The sequence below is a fragment of the Lycorma delicatula genome, chromosome 2 (genome assembly GCF_047948215.1).
Source record: "Lycorma delicatula isolate Av1 chromosome 2, ASM4794821v1, whole genome shotgun sequence".
In the NCBI taxonomy this organism is placed as follows: domain Eukaryota; kingdom Metazoa; phylum Arthropoda; class Insecta; order Hemiptera; family Fulgoridae; genus Lycorma; species Lycorma delicatula.
The window spans coordinates 83,996,641-84,015,180 of record NC_134456.1 but is presented as its reverse complement, the minus strand read 5'-3'; the positions used below and the strand labels follow the sequence as shown (position 1 = coordinate 84,015,180).

Below are 18,540 nucleotides of genomic sequence, written 5' to 3'. Positions count from 1 at the left end.
AAAAGTGATTTATGTAAAAAAATTGAAGTTATTTTTCCAGACTGTATGCAAACATTAGAAGGTGGGTGGTTGAGGGGGGGTTTCCCCCCTCAGTTAAAAAAAAAAATTTAAAATCACGTTGTTTTTTCCAAATTATCTACCGAAAATGTTTTCACAGTTATTATATGGGAGTTATTTTTTGAGGGGGGTTTGGGGGCGCAGCCCCCGTATCTGTAAATTAAAAAAAAATGGATTTTCCGTTATCAGATAACGTATCTAAATTGCATGAATTTTTTTGTCTAAAAACATTAATCTCTTAACTTGGAGTAAAGTTGATAACGTCAAAAATTTTCCAGTTGAAAAAAGAACTTTGGAAACCTGGAAAACCAAGGCACCGAGCGAAGCGAGGTCTGGCTGGGAGGCCGGCGAAGCCGGGCCGAGCGGCTAGTAATAGATAAAAAATAGTTCGGATTTGAATACTAAATCGTGAATACCGTGTTCTTTGGTGGTTGGGTTTCAATTAACCACACATCTCAGGAATGGCCGAACTGAAACTACACAAGACTACACACCTCATTTACACTCATAATTATCATTCTCTGAAGTATTTTATCTGAACGGTAATTACTGGAGGCCAAACAGGAAAAAGAAAGAAGATAAAAAATTGTTATGAGATAGAAATAAAAGAAAAGTGTCAGAAAAAATTGTTTTATATTTTAATATATATATATATTTATATATATATATTTTTAATTAGTTGTAAACATATTGCGTAAGTTGTGTAGTAATAAAATATGTAACAATAAAAGGAAAAGGGAAGTACTCTCTGATTATTCAGTAGTACTTCACTAATTATTATTTTTTATTGTTAATGAAAACATAAATTAATGATCGCATTGTTTATGAGTCATGTCTTTTTATTATTTTTTTCTTTATTTAAAATCTTATCCGTTGTGGAATTGTTTTTATAAAATATATTATTTAAAATGACACATTTAATACTTTCATAGACAATATAATTTAACATGATTTAAAATATTTAGAAATTATTATTACAAAATTGTGCGAAATCTTGAATTTTCATTATTCTATTAATTTTTTAAAAACTTTACTTATCTATTTACTTAATTATTGACAAGAGGTTTGCACCCTTTTACACTAACTAGATGGTAAATGATTTTTTTTCTGGGTTGTGAAAAATACCATACCTAACTGGGATTCGAACTCGGGACCTCCGGAAGAAAGGTCGAGACGCTACCACTTTGTTGGATTATAAAGCGTTTATATAGGTCCCAACATTAAAAAGAAAAAAAAATTAGAAAAATAAAGTACATTATTAAAAATAGACTACTCCCAAAAAGGTATTACTATTAGAAATTCCCTTAGTTGGCATGTAAATTGAGTTCCCTATTGTTTAATAATCAAATAACATTATAATGGCTATAATATATTAGGGAGCTACCGATCACGCCAAATTTATTAATAAATAAAATTACGAACAAATTTAAAATATAACAATTAGAAAACGAAAGTCGTAATATTAATAGAATTAAAAACTGAAATAATTGATTGTAGTGGTCTAATCATATAAACGTAGACCATAATCCCCGAGATTCAATTGTCAATGCATCAGAGGATTTGGAGAAACATCCTCACTTGAAGTGCACTAATCAAATTTGGTATCACATATATTAAAAGATGGTAATTTTTTTTGCAGTAATCAAGGGATTCCTGTAGAACTGTTAGAAAAATATTACATTTTTACATTTAAAAATGAGCTCAATTAATAAAATTGTTGGAAGATTGTTTTTAAAGGGTTAACACACTTAGGGAGTCTTACTTTGCAAAGTGGTTTTTAATGGCAATATTTTGTTGAAATTGGCGGAGAATAGATTATAAATCTCATAATGCTGACTATATTGTTCATAACAGAACTAATAGTAAAATCCAATTACATAGAATATTTTGCTAAGGTAATAGGCCTTCAGTTTTTTCAAACAAAATTTAATATTTATTTTCTTGATGTACGCATATAGGCTAATTTAAAAAAACTTATTTCTTATAAAAAAAATATGTGGAAATACCTGTAAAAATGCGTTAAATCTTCTTTTATCACTTGATCGATTCATTGTTTTGAATAAGACACTAGCAGTATACCTCTCTCTATTTTGTGTTTAGCTTCTGAAACCACCGTAAGATATTACATCAGATGATGAAGATGAATGAGGAAGATATGTATGAATGTAAATGAAGGGTAGTTTTGTACAGTCTCAGGTTAACTGTTCCTTAGATATGTGGTTAATTGAAACCCAACACTAAAGAACAACGGTATCCACGATCTAGTATTCAAATTTTTCTTTAGAATTATATGGTACATTCTGTTCTTTTGGTGTTAGGTTGGTTGCTCTGTGGGTTCATTGGGTCATTGCTCAGTAATAAGCTAAGACATCAGTTATTTAAAATGTAATGGTTCTTTTGGTAGAGAAATGCATTTTTCTCGTTGAATGGCTTTCGTGAAGATGACAAGTATACTGATTTAGTGAAGCACAAGTTTTCTGAAAGGTTTCCAAATACTCCTTTTCCTTACAATGCCCTTCAAACTGTTATCGAAACATTCCTGACAACAGGCTCTGTTCAAGACTCCTGATCTGACTCCCCAGATTACTTTCTACATGGGGGGGGGGGGCAGCAACACAAGCAGTGTATCATAACAAAGCACGAATGTTTGATGAACTAAAAACCACCGTAACAGTAGGTATGAGACATTCCAGTACATCAGCTGGTTAAAATGTTTGAAAACAGATTGAAATGTGTGCAGTATTGCATTGATGTTGGAGGAGGTTATTTTCAACACCTTTTATAAATTATTCCAGTTATTCCGTTAACTGTAAAATAATTAAATAAAAATACAAAGTAATAATTAAGAAAGTTTCATCATTTCACTTCCATAATTCCAGTGCACAGCAACTTACCGTACGCTCTGTATATACCTAACTTAATTTAATTCATATTATTTTATTATGGAGACTAATTATTCAGTCAAAGTTCATATTATAAAAGATTAAATCTAAAGCACTTTATATTGTAATGAAGATTATTTATTAAAAAAATAATTGTTGTTTGGAAGTAAGTTTGTTATTCCATTTATATTTCAAGTAGTTTATTTTTTAAAACAACTTTAAAATGAAATGATAAACTTTGCACTGTTTCAGATAACTTTAATTGCTATTCGCTTTTACTATAGCTTTTATCCACACAATAATAACCAGTAAAAGAAATTATAATTTTGTTAATTCTAATAATACAGTTAATTTAAATAAATGCTTTAGTTTTTGGCATTATAAAGCATTATATTCCTGCAATAGATAAATAGTCTTATTACTCACATTTCTGTATGATACTGAAAAGAATATTAACTACAATGTTTCTGAAATCAAATTATTTATTATTCTTAATGATAGCAGTTATTTGCCTTAGATTGTTGCTGTTTTTGTTCTGATGCCTGGTGCCATTTATGCAGCCATAGATTGGATTTGATTCACTCAATCATACAAGCTATTGCTAATATTGAAATGAAAAGTTTAAGAACATCTACCTTTTCAAGTCCCATGATTAAATTTGATTCTAATTTGGAAAGTTTCCCATTACTTTCTTCAGTGAGCTGAATATACTACTGTACAAGCTCACTGAAATGCAGGTGACTTTGTGATATTTAGCTCTGGTAGTTAACTTCAGTTTTCTCATCTCACAGAATAACCATAAAATGAATATTATTACTCTCAAAGAAAACATACTGACTAATGTACCTGACATAAACTAATATGTATATCAGATACACTATAAACATTACATTTTTAATTATTACTATCTTAAAAATGATGGGAATAGGTAGGGTAAAGCAACATATTGATGTCTGTTTCTGTCAGAAACAGAAAAGAAACATTATACATGCCTGTGAACAATGAATATGCAAACAGATGTGTACAGTATATTATCACTCAAAAGGTGAAAAGATATGTATATAATATTTGTTGGTTTATAACATAATATAAAAATATCATTGATAAATTATTACATATATTCATATATTATGATGTCAAGCTGTTTTTACGAATGAAGGTAATTACATTATGTGATTAATTAATTTCAATACCATCCACCTAATCATAATCATTATAAATGATGGTGCACAGCTTATGATGTCTTCCCATCCATCCACTCAAATAACAATCTCTTTCCTCTCCCTGTAACAACACAACAGTTTTTGCAATGCTACTTCTCATTTTCTATACATAATCAAAAACCAGATCAGTCTGTTTTGCTTTAACTTCCACTTTAAACTTCAAATTTCAATTCATTGTCTTACACCTTCACTTTTACTCTATATCATTTTTTCCCAATATCTCTATAAAAATTTCAGTCTAATAGACTAAATTTTGCTTACTTCTGCCCAATTTATCATCTATCTTTCTGTTACAAAAAATATTAGTACTAAGTAAGCCTTCAACAAATTTTACTTTTCCGTCTAGCAATATAGCAGAGCTGTAGCTTAGAAGGGAAAATATTATAATCGGTCCAATTTGGGCATATGTGATTTTCACCAGATTTTGACGTTTTGACACCTAAGGACCCTAAAAAAATCTAACACTGGATGGAAATTTTTTGGATGTTAATGTTCTCATGTTTGTGTGTATATTTGGTGTTGCCCTCTAAATCACCTTATATCTCCAGAACTACTGGACTGATTTTCACCAAACCTGGTCGGATTAACTTACTTCTACATATTAGATTAGATTACTTCTGCATATGGGGCATTAATGCCATTAAATTTCCATCTTAAATGATCAAAGAGGTGAGGCTGTAGAACAAGGTTACTCTCAGTATCTCGAGATTTTGCCTGATTAAGGTTTTATTTTTCTTAGACACATTTTTTACCAATTAAAAAATAATATTTGTAAAAAATATTTTTTGCAAAATTGCACTCCCACCCCAAAAAATGCTCTAAATAAATTAGTAGCTAAGTAGGAATACTGTGTCAATACTATCCCCTCTCACCTCAAGGAGTGCTAGTGTAGCACTGAAGAACAGCTGTTACTGTCGTCTGCTATGTTGTGATGTCACAAGTGAGCAGTAGAATTAAATAAATGAATAATATTTAAAGTGTTAAAATGTATTTAAAGTCGCCACTAGTATTGCTACACCTGCACGAATGAAGTACAGTATGCGCACACACTTTAATTAGAATCATTGAATTAAATAAACAAAAAATATTATAAAATGAAATGATAAATATTTTAAATTAGGTTGTGTGTGTGTGTGTGAACTAGTTTGAAAATATTTTTTGTGGTCTTGCAATTATCAGTAGCATTTCTCTGATAAAGTACCTTACAAATTAAATTGGAAATATTGAAATGAGGTGGGACTAAGTTAAAAAAAAATTGTCAAGAAGGTACATTTATTATTTATTCATAACTATTTTGTTGTAATTATATAGGTATCAAATTTAGAGCAGCAGTAGAAAAATAACTCACTAAAAAAGCGTGGGAATGTGCTAAGTATCAGATTCAAGTTTGGAAAAAAAGTGGTTTCATAAAAAAAATCACCAACATAATGCTACTCAAATCAAAATTTGATATAAAATAATAAAGAAGGTGGTGGTTTGTATCTGATATAAGACAGTTGCTTGTATTTTAATTGGAAAAGCGAAAGTGATATAGTAAAAATATTAAAAACTAGCTTCCACAAATATAAAAAGGAACTGCCTTGGTATCACCAGGATGAATTTAGCAGTAGCAAAACCTTCATCAAGACAACACAAAATGTATTGTTTTGTTCTGAAGTGCCTTAATAAAACAGTAAGCTAGCATTCATTATTAAATATTTATTATTCTTGTCTAAGTATATCATCTCTTGGAGCTCCCTCAAAAAGTCTGAACAAATTTTTAAGATAAAAAAATGGACAGATCATTATCTGGCACCCATAAGTATGAATCATTTAGACTGATATGTAGAAAATTAAATATGTTTGTTTATTCTTGTATTTATATTTATGAATGTGTGATCTTAGCTAAAAAGAATAGTACTTTTTCTTTAAAAATTAACCATATCCACCCTACCAAACCAGACAATGGAACTGTATTCATATAACTCATGCTTCTTATACTTTGACTGACAATAAAGGGCCTTGTTTTGCTTCCAATGTTGTTTTTAACAAATTACCAAACAATTTGAAGAATCTTCCCACCAATTTATTTAAGATAAAATAAAGAGATATTCTTTTTTGACAAAGTATTACTCTGTTGATGAATTCTTGGATAATGCTAATGTTAAGAAATAATTTACGAAAACCATGATATTTCTTCATTCACTTCAACCTGTACAAAAACATGTGCTCAAAATAATTTTGAGCATAGCTGAGCTACTTTGCTGAACAGCTTTGGGGAGCCCCAACAAAGCTGCAAGGCTGAAACAGCTCTCAGCTCAGAGGATATCGGAGGACCGAAGGCCAGCTGATGTCCTCGGTGGATTCCGTCCTGTTACATGGGGCGGAAGTATTGGTCCAGGCATTAAAATTATAGAAAAAACTGGAAGAATTCGCGCAGGTGCAACGCACGGCGGCCTTGCAAGTCGCTTCCGCGTATCAGACGGTTTCCGAGACTGCCGTACTGGTGGTCGTTGGCGTTATACCCATTGCTGTTTTGGCAAGAGCGTCAGTGGCCTACAGGAGGCGACGGACAGGTGAAGATCGGGAAACCTTCTCCGAGGAGGAACTGACTCGCACGGCAAGAGACCTGGGACCACGAGGCTTATCCCTCTGATCAGATCGTGAATATGACGGCGGCATGGAGAGGTCGAGCATTATGTGACCCAGTTTTTAACGGGTCACGGGTACTTCCATGCTTATCTCCGGGTCGTAGGGTCCGTCTCCCGACTGCCTCTATTATACCGGTGTACGGGACGAGCCCACCTTTTTCAAATGTACTCAGTGGGTGGAGATCGAGGGACACTAGAGGCAGTTCTCGAAGCACTGAGTCCCCACAACGTGGTTGCAATGATGCTCCATGATCTGAGCAGCTGGGAGAGTGTGGCCCGATTCGTCGGTGGCATTCTCAGGACCAAGAAGGGAGACTTGGATAGTCATGGCCAAATCCACCGGGTTGGTTTTAGATGAACGCGTTTTCCCAAATCATCTGATTTGGAATTCGAGCGTTCCAGAGTTCAAGTCCTAGTAGAAGCAGTTATTTTATGCGGATTTGAATACTAGATCGTGGATATAGGTGTTCTTTGGTGGTTGGGTTTCAATTAAATTCCACACATCTCAGGAATAGTCGAACTGAGACTGTGCAAGACCACACATCACTTACACTCATACATATCATACTCATTCATCCTCTGAAGTAATACCTGAACGGTAATTCCCGGAGGCTAAACAGGAAAAAGAAAGAAAGGATAGTCATGAGCTAAGTGAAAATTAAAGTGGCCTTCTAGTCTAGGATAGGAGGACTCCGCCTGAAGTAATGTGTTAAATGGTTTCGGGTCGATTCCCGGTAGACAGCGGGGGTGGCTTTAGTTTAAATTATTACTATTACAAATTTTGCAAGCTTTCCAAGTCAGTAGTGATAAAAGTGAACTATCTAATGAGAGCAGAATGATAGCAGAACATAATTGAAATTCCAACCTATTTAAACATACAACTTAATCGAAACCATATTAAAAGTCCTTGTTATGAAATATAAGTTTATTATAATAAATCTAAAATTATTAACTTGTATATCTTTGCAATATTCCATATTTAATTCCAATCTACATAACATACATAATTGTTGGTCTAAGACTAACCTTAAGTAAAATCAAACCATCTTTTGCAAGTGTTACTCACTACAACGTCTTCCCAACTGCAAACTTTAATTTCTAGATGTGAAATTATAAAGTTTTCTTTTGGTAAAGATATAATATTTACAACTATAAAATTAATTATGTATTCTGATAAGTATAAATTCGTCGAGGATCTAAATGCTGTGCAAAAAGTCGTTTCAACTAATAATATTTTTATTTCTGTGCTTAATTTTACTTATAAATTAATTTACTGCCCGAATCCAAGTTTTGTGAAGCTGTCATATGATTAAGATGGGCAAGATATTCAGTGCGTTATTACATTATGAGAACTACTATTATTTGTACTACAAAAAATAGAATTTTCTCGCAATGCCATGAATACAGATCGATCGGTGGTTTAAATAAAATTATTAAGTCTGATCACTACAGCTATCATTTCAAAGACACAGCTCTAGTAAAAGCATTATAGTAGTAATTATAATGTTATAGTAGTAATTACTAATATAATTTTCCTTATTATAGTAGTAATTATAATTATAACAATTTATTAGTAAAGAAAACTCATCCGCTGTTTAGAGAGACCGCCAGATCTTAAACTCAATCCGATAACACACCGACTAATAAATTACGACTCACAATAAAGTGAAAGTAATTGTTTCTGATGATATATCTTTCTTTAGTGAAATCAAATTTAAACTTCTAACTGGGTAGAAAAGAAATTGTGCTACCATGTCTGGTCTGAAAATATTTGGGAAGTGTAACAGTCTGTAAATATTTACTAAAGCTCTGTAGAAAACGAGATTAGGGTTAAATATGAGAGTTTTAAATCTTATGCAAAGAAATTCAAGTTAATAATTTCGAATTTATTATAATAGAGTAAACTAATATTTCATAACAAGGGCTTTTATTAAAGTTTCAATTAAGTTATATGTTTAAATAAGTTGGAATTTCAATTATGTTCTGCTATCGCTCTCCTAATTAGATAGTTCACATTGATGACGCAAATCCTATTTGAACGAATCTCTTACAGCAATAGGCATCGTTCTGCACGAGGTAACCGTACGTCTAGGTTATGAAGTGATTGTTTATACTTTAGTTGTTTTATTACTTGTAGAGCACTGACATGTCAACGGAAGAACCTTCCAGTGCAAAAAAGTCAATTGTAGGAGTTGCCCTTTTAAAACCAGAGTGAGTATCTGGACATTAATTTTGAAAATATTAGGTGCTATAAAAAAGCATTCTGTTTAGCGCATCCGCAATATATGGGAAATTAAGTGGTGATCTTAGAACAGCTTTGTAGCTTATTTTATTTCCCCTGTCAATTATTAGTTACTAAGAGGTGAAAAGGTATAATGGCCAGCGTAATTTGTTTCTACGCTCATAAAACCTGTATTAATGAAAACGACCTAGTAGATGTACAAAAGAATTTGTAATAATTATTGACCCAACTTGACTAGTTAGTAATGTGGCAAAAATCCAGAGCTCTTTCTAGTTATATAGAGTTTAGCAGAATGACCTGACTATTTTTTTAACCCGAGTTTGACTATTTTTAGAAGAAAAAATAACTAACTATGTAATATATTAGCTATTTTAAGAGTTATTTTACAGTTTTACTTGTAATATTTACTTTGTTTTGAAAATTAAATCATCTAGATGTTTTCTCTCATTTCTTATAGCTTATTATCTTCTCTTTCTGAATTGGATTATTTGTTGGTATTCCTGCAATTTCTTACTGGTAGAATTCTTACTTATCTTAAAGATAAGTAAGTTACAGAGGGTCATTAATCCTCTAAACCTCAATAAAAAAGTACAAGCTTTGCTAGATACTAAAAGTTTTTGGCATGACATCCTAGATGTAATCGGGTAGCAATTGACCCAATTCCTGTATTATATTCAATGCAAAAGAAAGAAGAAATAACAGTTTTCACTTAGAGAGACAGATTTTCAAACGAGGATAGATTGGGGTAGTTTATAATCTTATGCCTTGGATCTCTATACTAACACCAGAGTGAAACTTTTCAGTTTGCTCCTCAAAAAACAACTGCTTTATAAATAGTATTTTTTCTGTGTTTGTTTGTCAGTTAAAAATGAAACATATTTAAAAATACTTGTATTTAAAACCAGCAGATTTATTTTAATCCCCAAATTGCCAGTCATCAGTTATGTGTGATTATGTATGTGTGTGTGTACCTTCTTTATCAGTCAAATTAAATTGCACTGAATATTTTCTTTTTTTCTGCGTACACAGTATTGGTTTATCACTTTGACAATTGTAATCCATAAATGATCTGTTGTTATTAATACTAAGAAAATATTTATATCAATGTTAATTTTCATTTACTGTTTTTAAATAGAAATTATATTTAATTATTATGTTTGCTCATATTAAAAATAAATTATGCTTAGTAAAAGCTAATAGACCCACAGTAGATAAATCCGTTTAGGTACTTTAATGTACACTTAACATGATCTACTACATAGTTACTGGAACATTTGTGTCATTATGGGAATTGAAGATACTTAAAACTATGGCTCATGCTTTTTAATGTTACATTAGTTTTGTAGATATTTGACCTTTCAGTTGTTTTGTACTTTGTCTTTGAAACATTATTGTCAAAATAAAAAATGAATCTTAAGTAACAACTCTAATCAAAGCAAGAAATGAAAATAAAACAATTTCAAGTGAAAAATCTTTACTTATAATTTTTTTTTTATAAACAATTTTTATTCTGAAAGTATTTTTTTAAGAATTGAAAGTAAAAACACTTTTTTTATAAAAATGTTTCAGTAACAAAAATAATTTTAAATTTCTTGTATATAACACGTTCAGTTGAAAATATTTAAAATAATATGTAGTAGTTTCATCTGGTGTCACCAGATTAAATAGGGCATACATTTTGATTCCTGTGTGCCTATTAGTTTATTATGCATTTCTTTTGTTTTATTATCTTTCCAGTATTTTTAATTGGCAAAAGTTATTTTTTTATTAATAACATAATGTAATAAATTCTAAATTTTCATATTGTTATTTTTAACTGTGCATAAAATATAGTATACTACAAGCGATGTTCAATCATTAATGAGACAAATTGGTGTTGGTAAAAAGCAGTTTATTCAATGACAATGAAACTTACACTATTTTTCAACATAGTCTCCAGCAAAATTTAATCGCTTGACCCATCTTTCCATGATCTTTCTAATTACTGCAGCATAAAAGTTTGAACCATTTGTGTACTGCTTTTTTTACCGCTTCGTTGTCGAACTTCTCCCTGCGTAAAACGTCTGTGAGTGAGCCAAACAAATGAAAATCAGATGGGGCTAGGTCTGTGAAGAAGGAAGTGGCAACACCTCCCAACCCAACTTGAGTGTTTCACCTGTTCTCTGAGTGATGTATGGGTGCACATTGTCACGCAAGAGAATCACACATTTTGAGACAGCTCCCTGACGTTTTCACCTACCATGGATCTTACTTTCAGTTGGAGTATGTTAGAATAGTATCCACTGTTCATGAGATGCCTGTCTTTGTGACTAAGATCATTTATGCAATTTTGCAGCACAGTAGTCAAAATTTCAACTGGTCTTCTAGTGCAGTGGAGTTCAGTCATACTTGTTTTGCCCGAATTAAATTCTTACTTTTATATGTTAATGTGGTTTAAACATTTTTCACCATACTGTTTCAACACTCTTGAGTTAATTTCCGTCGAATTCACACCTTCTGATAGCAAAAATCTTATCATTGAACATTGCTATTCCAGCATACAAGCTTCAAGCAGAGCTGATATTCTGAAACCAACAAGAGAGGTTATGTTTAGATTAATTATGATCAAACAGCTGATTAATGTATTTCCAAAGTTTTCAACTTGACCCTCAAAAGATTTCATTTCCATTAATGAACCGTTATTTCTTTACATCAGTTTGTCTCATTAATTATTATACGTCCCTCATAGAAAAATAAAATTATATTGAGGAAAGCAATAATTTATTCTATGCAGTTAATAATACCAGTACTTTTTAATAGCAGGAAATGCCACAAATCAGATGTGGTATATTACATTGTAGTATATTCGTTTTAATCATATTTAATTACTAACATCACTACTTGTTCAAATGTCAGTTTCTGAAGAGTATTATGTACACATACAACGAAGCAGATGGATTGAATAGTATTTCATGTGTGGTAAAATGGTGCAAATGTTGATTCAATAATGTTCAAAACCATGCCCTATCTAATGTCTGAAGATTAGATTTGATGACCAAGAATACAGGCAGGAAGTGTTCTTTTTGCCTCCCCATCACTGTTATTAAAATCCCAGTCAATTGATGTGGGCTCAAATAAAAAGAGAAGTGACTAAAACATAACATTCTGAAATGTTTTTATTTTAACAAATGACATGTTTGATAGTGTCATGTTATGTTACTGGAAAAGGTTTATGGTTCTTTCCAAAGAATTAATGATGTATGATGTTAATGAAGCATCCTGATCCCATAGGGGAAGACACCCACTACCACCCTCAACGTTCCAAGCCGTTATGGGCTTTACCAGAGGTTATCTTTGAAACTTCAGCTTTAGACATATTCCAGTCTGCCTCAGCCAGGATGCTACCAATGTGAATGTCACGAGTGACATTTCCATCAGTGTACTACTATTTAATGAACTCAAAACAAAATGCATCTCACCTAGTTTTAAGTAAGACTGAAAGGACCTAACTGATCAAAGGAATTGAACTACCTATCTGTAGAAGGTAAAAGTGAGTTCAACACACAACACGAAACATAAAAATATTACATAGAACAATAATAACAAAGTAACATTGAAACAAAACATAACAAAGAACAAAAAACAACAACAAAAACATAATTTATAAATCAAAGCATCAACAAAATCAGAATACAAGAGAAATCCAAGCAGAGCTCTAGATCCCCTCAGCAATCCTTTCCTTTGCTAAGTACACTGTAAAACTCTCCACTATTGTCCATTCGGCGTGGATCCTCCAGTTTACATGGAGATCAAGTGCCAACCTGATAAGATCAACTCGACAGATGCTCTTTAAACTTGTTAATGCATTAACTTGTACTTCAACCACTCATATAGAACGTGGTAGGTATCGTTCAATTGTCCACTCTGAGGACACATCCCAGAATCTACCAGGCCGAATTTCTGCAGTCTGTCCGTAAAAGCATGACGGCTGGAAAGAAATTGCATCATACATTTATTAGAGTGCACCCAAGATGTATTTTGCAAACCAACATTTGGAGAGAGATAATGCATGTAACGCTCACCATCTGTCTCATCCCATCTGGCCTGCCACAAGGCATTGCCGTGTTATTCAATTTCTTGAACTTTATCCGAAGTCAACTCACCGGACTTCTTAGCAACATACCATTGCTGCTTCTCAGATGCAATCAAGTTTTATCAGTTTCACGCCTGCAATCACTGAGACTGCCTCCTGTGAAATAGTACAGTAACCACCCATTACCATTAACAATATTAGGCATTGAGCCCTTAAAATATGAATCGATAACTTTTATATTTTATCCTATCTGCCCAAACAGGCACGGCGTATAGCAGAATAGGCTCACACACGCCTTTATGTAGAATGCTCATGCTTCTTAAATTGCAGTTTCTCATCAAGAAACATTCCGAGGCACTTCTGACCTTGAACATACTTTATACCCTGGCCTGTCATCAAAACACTGACATGCCGACTCACTGCCAAACGACCTTTGAGGAGCATCATTGTGGTCTTTTTCAGGCTAAATGTCATCTTGTGTTGATGACCCCACAGCTCAAGCATCCTGCAAGCCCGAGTGGCTCGGAATTCAACTTCCCTTTGCAACCTTCCTTCAATCAGCATAAGCCACAATGCAACACCTGCTGGTCAACCGTAGCTGCAGGAGAGAATCAAACTCTATCACCCACAGTAACAGACCTAACATGCTGCCCTGGGGATATCCCTTAGACAACGTCTTGCCAACCTCATAGCTACCCTCGTGGAATAGCACATCTCGATAACTGAAGTAACTTTGCATAACTTGCAATTCACTCATAGTACATTCTCTTTTTTGGAGTTTGTAACTAGCAGAAGGACACTATAGATTATTAAATGCTTTGAAAATGTCCATGAGAATCCCCAGGACATATTTCGTCTGACTGGTTGTTACCATATTCATCACACAAAGTATGGCTTCTTCAGTACCCTTTCTGGGACAAAACCCATACTGATTCTTCATCAACAATCTTTGCGAGGTTAACCTCTCATTTATATGCACATACAGAACCTTTTCAAAGGCTGCCAATAACCAGAAGTAACGTCAGACGCCTATATGATGAACTAACAGCAGGATCCTTGTCGCCACCTTTAAACAACAATTTCACAATCCCCTACTCTAACACACAGGAAAGTATCCTCCAAACAACAATTTATTAAATACACGAGTGACAACTCTCACACTCACTCCAACTGCGTGAACTAGAAGCTCTGCCGTTATTCCATCAAAGCCTGGAGCCTTACCCCTACCTAAACTACAAATAGCTTAACACACCTGAGACTATCTGTAATCTCCAAGGACACTGCACCACCGCAGAACCAAGCGATCTCTCGCCACACCCTCTCTCTTTTTTTTTTTTTAACCTATGGGATCAGTGTTATGAATTACTTCAGAGGATGAGATGAATGACAATTGAGTATGCACCTATAAGTAATTGACAATTTGTAGCGTGTCAAAATGCCATGCCTGACTGGGATTCAAACCCAGGACCTCCCGATGAAAGGCCGAGACGCTACCTATTGCCACACCTGCAGATGGTATGCTTCACTATCATCAGGCAGTAAATAGTCTAGTAACTTGTGTAAAATCTCAGAAGTATTCAAAATTACACAAAACCTGGTTAAGAAAGCAGACAGAAGAGCATCCTTTTGTTGTTTGTGTCCCACGACCCTATATACTACGCCCCAGGGATCCCTGTTCCCTTGCTCATGAACAAAGGAAGGCCAGTAGTCCATTTTTGCAATCCAAATTTTATGATAGTAATGACATCTCAGGGTCCTGTATTTAGCAACAATGACTCCCTATCGTTCTAGATCACCCTCATGTTGAGAAGCTCTCTGCAAATGACAAACCACCTTCTTCATGCTGGACAGCTTCCTATTCCACCATGATGCAATCCTCTCTCGACTGAACTTTGGGCAATTGAACACTCAGCGGCATCAAGAAAAGCCGATGATAAACCAACTGCCAGATCTTCCAAATCCAAGACATTCAGACTGTGATCCAAAACGCATTGCCTGGTTGAAAGTAAATCAACAAATTTCTTCCAGTCTGCACACCTGTGCATGAAACGACCCTGCTGAACTGGAACATTGTATCAGTAGCACTCACTCAAGCCACTAGCAGTCTCAGACAATCAATTGATGATCACATGAGCAATCATCAGCTATCTTCCGATTACAAACATTGGTAGGGATAAACCTACCAATGGTAACATCAATGTTTGTTTTCACCAAACAATCGACGTTGCTCTGTTATACCTATGTAGATGGGTAACTCACCAGGTATATTATGTACCTGTAGATCATGCTGGGCTAAAAAGCCCTCTATTAATTCGCCACCAACATCGGTGAAACCGCTATGCTACAAGAGTGACTTAGCATTCTAATCTGCACCTATAAGGATTAGATCAGTGCCAGAGAATCATAGGATTTTATCCAAGACCTCAAGATGATGATCAGCAGGATCTCTATACTGGAAATATGAACTAACAACATACAGATGTAGGTTATAAACATCCACATAGACAATGACATGATGATTATCTAAGAGCTGTCGAATGAAGACACAATCAAGTTCCCTTTTGCACAAAACAGCAGACGTGCTTCCAGAACCACAGTAGAACCTCTTCCAATGAGAAAAATTTGGCAGATCATTGGACACAATATATGGATGCTGCAACAAAACAACATCCAAACCTCTCCAATGCAATCTCTCCAAACTTAACGTAAGCACCCTGAGCATTCAACTGACCAATCTAATCATGTAATGAAATAGAATTATAGTACATATTGAGAGCTCTCTGATAACACACACAATCTTTACTGTTCACAGAGTGCATATGATACTTCCAAAGACGTTTGCAATTAACACAAGTCGGACCCTCAGACTTCTTTGGACACTGTGGCATGTGTCCATCACCACAATAAGCACAAACTGCAGGATGTTCCAAGAACTTAGCTCTGTGACCAAACCTGCAGCAGTTAAAACAGCTCTGTATGTCTAAATACTCCTTGAACTTACACAAAGAGAAGTCTACAAACAACCTGCCCTCTCCAGTGAAGCCGCCAAAAAGTTTAGGACTAACTTCAAAAATCCCTTGGTAGCTGTGTTTGCAATGCGGCATTGTGTCAGAAATTTAAATTAGGGGATAGCTTCTGAAATATTTTAGGGAACATACCTATGATGATAATGACAATGTTATCAAATGTTTTTCTGATTCTTAAGGCCGAGCATCAGTATTCTATTATGTCATTGTTACTATAATGTGTTTCGTATATTTATGCCATTTGGCATATACCAGATGGCACTTTATATCTGTGCTGTACTATATGAGGAATATTTTTCATTACAATATACGGATTTTAATTGTTGATTTTTATTTATTTATATTACTATTATTTAATTTTTAAGTTTGGTGTTATGTTAAGTTGTTTCCTATAGTAATATTGTGTTGGGTGCTGATAACGTGACTTCATTTTGTGCCCAGAAATAAAAAAGGAAAGATTAATAATAAAAATTGTAAATTAACCCTTTAAAAATGCAAGTGAACAATCATATTCTGCATATAGTAATGCAGAAAATTCTATATAGTTTGTTATTAAATATCTAATTTTATTTAATTACTATTTTAATTTAGTATAGTAATGTATGGGTGTGGAAAATGAAATATCTAGCTATAATAATATTATAATACACCATATTAAACTGATAAAATCACACGTCAGATAGGAAGATGCGAGTATTGGGAGAGAAAGAAAAGAGAAATGTTTCCAAATTTCTCTTTAAAATTTACAGAAGCTTCTGTTCCCGATCCTACCACTACAATACTTTTCATTCTATGTAGTAGATTTTGCAAATGATGTGCTAAGAATTATTTTTCGATTTAAATTGTTAAGTGTAGTACAACTTTTTAAATGCCATGTATTCCTGATGTGATGAAACTCTCTTGAACACCTGTTAAAGTTAAATTTCATGATTGTTTTTTAGGTATATTATTACTGATCATAAACGTGTTTTAACTGTAGAATGCATAAGAGATAGTGATAAGAAGAAATTAGAAATTATTGAAACGACTGAGAATGAGCATATATCCAAAGACTCTAAAAGGAAATTAGAAATTGTAAAAGAGGATGAACCTGCTCCTAAAAGAAGGAAATCGAAAAAAAAAGAAAAATTAAGAGGTTAGTACTAATTATAATTACTGAAATTTTAATTTTTATGATCTAGAGTTAGAGCCTTAATGTTGACAAACTCATAACAAAAATTGTTATGAATATTGATTAATGAATTTAAGACTTCGGTAACTATGCATTGTATTCTGCTGCAAAGCAATTCAAACACAATACAGAGAACTTTATAATTAGATGATTTTGATTACAGGCTATCAAATATTAATTTGTTAATTATTTACATCAAATTTTGAATGTGAAGATGCCTTTTTAATTTATTATTTATTAAAATGGCCTATTCAAAATTTTGTTTTAGTAATTTTTTTATGTACAGGAAAACTGCTTAAATAAAAATCTAAAAGAAATAGTTTTAAGGACCTGAAAATGTAGGAAACAAGTGGGTAAGTTTCAATTTTTTTTTAATTGGTCAAGCAACCAGCGTATATTTTTGAGACACTTCAACTGGATTAAGCCAAATGGGAATTTTATTTTCTGATTTTATAGTAGGAGTTAAGTTTTTGAGAATTTTATAGTTAATTGAGGTATTGCATGCATAGTTGATCAAAGGTTAAATTAGGCCTTTTAAGATCTTTTTTTTTAGTATAGACTTGTTGAGGAGAATTTTTATTGAGAAGAATTAGAAATTATGGATTTTTGGAAGTGTTATTAAAATTAACTAAATAAGTTACAGTAGCTAATTAACTTTGGTAGCAAATTTCTTTTTTTAATTGGTGTTAGTTTATCTTATAACATTAGCATATTTAAAATTTGAATCTGTAGTCATGTTTTACACTTACATTTTAGTTAAATTTTTCAACATTTGTAAATTTGAAAACAAAATATTTTCTCACCTATGTTTATAACAATATTTATTTTTTTTAATTTTATCATTACATTTTCCTAATGTACATCCGTTACTTTGTTTATATTATGAATAATAATAAATTTTACTTGTATGTAATAAATGTTTATTTTTAGATTATCTTTTTAATTTTCAGGACAAAATAAAAATCGTGGTCGTACATTTTTTCAAGATAGAGAAACACTTCTATGTTCACATTTACTGAAGGGAGATAATAGATGTCCATTAGAAAAATGCATTTATTTGCATGACATTAAAGATTACATTTCCAAAAAGCCTCCTGATATTTCTTCCACATGTCCTGTATTTTCTGTGAGAGGTTTTTGTCCAAGAGGTATTACTTGCAGGTATGTTTCTAAAACTCATTATGATTCATATATTAATCAGTTTAATTAAGATGTTCTGCTTTTTATTTTAGCATTG

The 18,540-nt window shown here is 32.9% G+C and overlaps 1 protein-coding gene across 3 annotated transcripts in view; it reads left to right on the top strand.

Annotated features, from left to right (window-relative positions):
• Window positions 1–8,845: 8,845 nt before the first annotated feature.
• Dus3 (Dihydrouridine synthase 3) overlaps window positions 8,846–18,540 on the top strand; it is a 65,618-nt gene continuing 55,923 nt past the window's right edge. For all 3 annotated transcript variants that reach the window (XM_075355673.1, XM_075355672.1, XM_075355671.1), the window contains exons 1-3: window positions 8,846–9,003; window positions 17,074–17,267; window positions 18,254–18,464. In XM_075355673.1, the coding sequence (XP_075211788.1) occupies window positions 8,939–9,003; window positions 17,074–17,267; window positions 18,254–18,464 (470 nt within the window). In that variant the 5' untranslated portion in view covers window positions 8,846–8,938. The remainder of the gene's footprint in view (window positions 9,004–17,073; window positions 17,268–18,253; window positions 18,465–18,540) is intronic.